The sequence below is a fragment of the Lutjanus erythropterus genome, chromosome 4, assembly GCF_056507025.1.
Source record: "Lutjanus erythropterus isolate fLutEry1 chromosome 4, fLutEry1.hap2, whole genome shotgun sequence".
Taxonomy (NCBI): domain Eukaryota; kingdom Metazoa; phylum Chordata; class Actinopteri; order Lutjaniformes; family Lutjanidae; genus Lutjanus; species Lutjanus erythropterus.
Genome location: NC_139320.1, coordinates 5591836 through 5597046, shown reverse-complemented (window position 1 = coordinate 5597046; position 5211 = coordinate 5591836). Strand labels below are relative to the sequence as shown.

At 35.4% G+C, this 5211-nt stretch overlaps 1 protein-coding gene across 1 annotated transcript; it reads right to left on the bottom strand.

Moving 5' to 3' along the window:
- Positions 1 to 901: 901 nt before the first annotated feature.
- On the bottom strand, positions 902 to 4519 carry tmem97 (transmembrane protein 97). Its single transcript, XM_084716812.1, has 3 exons — positions 4083 to 4519; positions 3846 to 3990; positions 902 to 1295 (listed from the first exon to the last, which is right to left on the bottom strand). Exons 1-3 carry the CDS (start codon positions 4194 to 4196, stop codon positions 1033 to 1035), a joined length of 522 nt encoding a protein of 173 aa, XP_084572938.1. The 5' UTR covers positions 4197 to 4519; the 3' UTR covers positions 902 to 1032.
- Positions 4520 to 5211: the final 692 nt, after the last annotated feature.

Below are 5211 nucleotides of genomic sequence, written 5' to 3'. Positions count from 1 at the left end.
AGTCAGTAGAAATGTCCTTCAGAGGACGACTTTTTACTTTTATATTCCGAGCACATTTCAGAGCCTGAACTTTTTCACTTTTACTGCAGTAAAGAAGTTGTCCTTCTACTTTTACCAGAGACTTCTACTTGAGTACAGAATGTTTGTACTTTTGCTCATTCTGCACATTACTTAAATAAAGACAGTACGAAAGAGTAGCACTCACAGTACTGTGTTACCCAGTACTTCACTGATATTATGTTTTCTCTGTTGTAAGGATTGTGCCTTTTCCCAGGTTAGTTAACTTGCTTTTTGTGTGGACTGTCTACATGGAACCCTTTGGTCAACACGTCTGTATTTCCCTATGCTTTATTTTAAAGGGACAGTTCACCCCAGAATCAAAAATACCTGGCGGGTGTAGTTTGGAAGAAAGAAAATAGTTCCAGCTCACAACAAGGTCTGTGGATTATCTTGAGTAAAACAACAGGATAAATCAAATTATTCCAAGGGACAAACATGAGCAGGTCTGTGGTATATTTTCTGTCTTTGAAAGGGTCCTTGGTTGGAAAAAAAAAATAAAAATCCTATGAACCACGTCCTTGTGCCAACATGCAGTATAGTAAGGTCCTGTCTGGCACCACCCAGATGGAATGCAGCTATTATAAATGTTGTTAATTACAAGTACAGTTTTGAAAATTAAAATATCTACAATAGGCGTATCAGATTGGCCTACAGGTTAAAGATGCTGACTACTGCATGGAACTACATTGTCCCTGATTCAAGTCCAGCTCGGGATGCATGTCATTTCCCCTCGATCTCTCCTCACTTCCTGTCCCTATATTATAATATCAAATAAAGTTAAATACAGCCCCACAAATATGTAAAAAATGTCACTTTGGTACTAATAAACACACAAAACATGTCCAACAAACAAGTGTTTACTTTGAACATTAAAAAGTGCTCATTGTATTATGCATTGTAATAATGTATTATTCAGAAACATAAAAATGATCTCCTAAAATCAGAGTTTATTGGATGTAATGTGCTCTTGAGTCACTTCTTCTTCTTGGCGCTGGCTGACGTGGAGGTGGAGTTGTAGGTGGAGGACAGCAGCATGGTGAAGAGCAGCAGCAGGGGCACCAGCAGGTACGGAGCATATATGGAGACCAGCAGCCAGCGCTCCTGCGGGCTCTGGGGACCGGGGTGGGGCTCCGTGGGAAACTGATAGAAGAGGATGTGGGCCAGGATGGGGAGCAGCGTGGTGGCCACGTGCGCAGAGTAAATGATGGCGGGAGTCCTGATCCACTTACAGCCACCTGAGAGGCGAGTAACACACTGAGTGATCAAAAGATTCTCCAGCTGGCTGCACAACACATGCTGTTATTTATTTCTTTGAAAGTGGTTCCAATGAGAACTCCTGCCTGCAGACTGTGGATTATCCAGAATGACGGGTTTCTGAAGAGAAACCCTGCTGCTGAATTTGTTAAATGTCATTTCTCAATTCTGTGAGCACCACAAATGAAAATCCACTAGCTAAAAAAATAAGATGGTCATCTCCCACACATGATTAACAAAACCAAAGCAACATATGAGTGGTAAATTCAGTGGTGGAAGAAGTATTCAGATGGTTTACTTCAGTAAAAGTACTAATACCACACTATGAAAAGTATTCACAGCAAAATGTACTTAAAAGTACACAAAATAAAATGTGCAGTAAAATGTTCTCTGTCAGTGTTTTACTACTGCATCTGATGTTTTTGGATTAATATTACTGCTGCATTAATGTGTATGTTACATTTTACTGCTGCAGATTTTTAAGGTTGAGCTCATTTTGACTATTTTACAATTTTAAAATTAAGAATGATATCCTACCATGCACAGTACACACACAGCTGACAATTCATTATCATGACCTCTAGTCTCTTGTCTTGAAATAAATCAATCAATCAATCAATCAATCAATCAATCAATCAATCAATAAATCGTGCATAACAAGGATGGAATAGCTGGGTAAACTAAACTAACTAGGTAACTAAACCCAACAACGAATATAAAACACAATTAAATCTTAATCTTAGCTTCTTAAATGTGAATATCTTTTTTTTTACTCCTGTCTGACAGTAAACTGAATAGTTTTGATTTGTGGACAAAACAAGACATTTGAAGACGTCATCTTGGACTCTGATCCACATTTTTCACCATTTTCTGACATTTCATGTACCAAACAACTAATCCATTAATTGAGAAAATAAGTGTCAGACTTATTAATGATGGAAATAATTGTTAGTTTCAGCCCTAAAAACACTCTATCAGGCTAAACAATTTCATTTTAATTTATATTGAGGTAATCCAAAAGTAATGGAAAGTAATCAAGTTCATTACTTTAAAATTGTGTAACTTGGATTATGTTACTGACGACATTTCTTAACAGGTTATTAGTAACTGTATCAGAATACATTTTTAAAGTGACCCTCCCAACCATGATTCTAGGATTTGTCTTGACTTGAATCTGGAGGAGCCTAACTTGCATTAATTGAAGGATTAGAGTTTTTTTTTTTTTTATTAACAATGTTGAAGTTGTTTGTTTGTCTTCTTTACTGTTTTAACATTCTTGTACTTACTGTCTTTTGCTTTTTTCAAAATGTTTTTTCCCCCCTTTCTTCCATTTGTTGTAGAATCTGCTGCATATAAATGACTGTTTTTCTTCACAGTATTTCATCTATGAGGATTTGGGAGTGTGGGGTTGGGGTTTACTATGTCCAATTATTCAATATGTGATTTGGACACATGTTCAAACTGAAAATGGTTTATTTTAAATGAAATGAATGAAAATAATTATTTAAATAAAAAAAAAACCCATCATATTCTATAAGATTATAATATGTCTGGTGCATGGCGTTGAGAACTACGTACCTCTGAAATGTAATGGAGCAGAAGTATAAAGTTCCATAAAAATTGAAATACTCAAGTAAAGTACAAGTAACTTAAAAAAGATAAGATAAGATAAGATATTCCTTCATTAGTCCCACAATGGGGAAATTTTTAGTGTTACAGCAGCAAAGTGGATGGTAAAAATATAAAGAAGCATCGATAAAAATATATAGATATGAGCAAGAGGGAATATGAAAAATATGAAAAATATAAACCAGAGAAATATAAAAATGGGAACAATATAAACAGACTGAAAAGATGAATTTACATTGATATTGCACATGTGGTAATGATTTTAGTATTGATATTGTAGATTGAAATTAAAATTCACCTGCATTAGTTCTTAAGCACTTGATTAATTGCACAGTTAAATTCCACCACTAAACAAATAAGACAATCCTATTGAAATGATCATGTTAATTATAGGTTATGTATCCAAACCTAATTGTCCTTTTGTTTATCTCCCACACACACCTCACAACTGTACTGGTTTTCTAGTGTAAAGACAGCAAAAGTCCAGCAGAGGTCAGGTTTGAGTCAGTTTCTGTCCTGCCTGCAGTGCAGAGTCACACCGAACTCCATAAGAAAAACTGTTCATTTAATGCTGGGTCGTGTAAATGTGACAGGACGTCAAAATATGACATTTTATAGAAAAAGCAATTCAATGTCAGCCCCACAAATGCAGCAATGTTCGCCAGGATGTTGTAAAAGAATAAAATAATTTCTTCACATTGTACTTTTGAAGTAAGCCCACGAACAACTGTGACCAAAGGTTTCTTAATGTGGCTGTATAATTCAGTCAGACTGAAATGTTTGCCGAGTTCTTAAAAACAGTCATATATGTGTCAGTGAGCAGCTCAGCCTTCAACAGACAGGTTGATAAGCACAGTCAGGCACCAGACTTGACACATGCACATTTTGTTTTGTTAACTGACCTTTTAGGAAAGCATAGGCTGCAACGGGAAAGAAAGGCATCTGAAACAAGGCCTCGCAGAAAATGAAAGACTTGAACCACTCTGGAGGATCCAGCACCATGGGGTCTTTGAACGCCTCTGCATACCACCTCAGGACATCTCTTAGCTGGTGGAGAGAAATAACACATTTTTGTAACTTTATAACAAACATACAGTAATTTGTATTTGTTTCTACTTTCTACCTGTTCTGACACTCACCGGCTGAGGATACACATGTGCAGGTAGCAGCGCTTGTAAGTCAATAAATAACGTAATTGGAATGTGAGAAGCAAAGTAGAAGAAAAAGATGATTTCTAACACACGCAGAGCCATGATCACCCACCGCTCATGACACACACATGTAGACACAGTCCGCCTAGTAGCGTGTTGTAGACGCGTGTTCCCAGGATGGATCCTATTGGCTCGCAGAGGGAGATGGGGGCGTTCCTGGTGGCATCATTCATCCACGCAGGAAATGCTGCTTCAGGTGATCCTGAAAAAGTCGGAATTCCGGGGACGTCTTGTGTGATGTATTTATTTTTTGTGATATTTAGTTTTGTGATATTCTTTTTGCCTTCTCAGTTGTATCTGTTTATGTGCTTATGTTCTACTGATAGTACAGTTGAAATATAATATCTTATACCTTCACACAACAGAGTGCAATTCTTTTAAGTTATGAGATTTAATCTTTTTTATACTTCCATATTTTTATGTTCTTACTCTTGTTGGTTAAATGGTTGTGTTCATTTTAGTTTTTAGGTTTTTTTTTTTAATTCCTTTAAATACTTATTTTAAATCCCATTTTTTCTTTATTTATTGTGACTTGCAATTTAAAATAAAATGCAAATTTACTTCAGATTATCTGTTTAGGAATGTTTTGTTATGTTTTTGTTTTATGTACATTCAAGTCTGTCTGTCTGAAAATGAGATTCTGTGTCATGGGATTCACTTGATTAAATAAAGGTTATCATATTTCCTATGTGCAATGGAGTAAACTCTACTGTTGAGTCTGTTACTTGTTTATTTTGAATATATTGTTATAATAAATCATCCAATAATGAAATTATAGCCAATAACTATCTGATATAACAATATCTGATTTGACAGATTATGTCAAAGCATTTGAATTTAAATTCTTCAGCAAAATGATCAATAAAAGCCAAATTATTTGTTTTATTATTTTTTTGTTTTTTATTATTATTTATTATTTATTTTTTGAGCATAACTGAACATTTGAAGAGTCCAGCCTGTTTGTTCTGTTGCAGTGATGTCAGTTAAATTTGGTTTTGTCAGAGGTATAAAATTTAAAACCATCGCTCTTTGCTCACTGCATCTGAGCCTTTCTTAC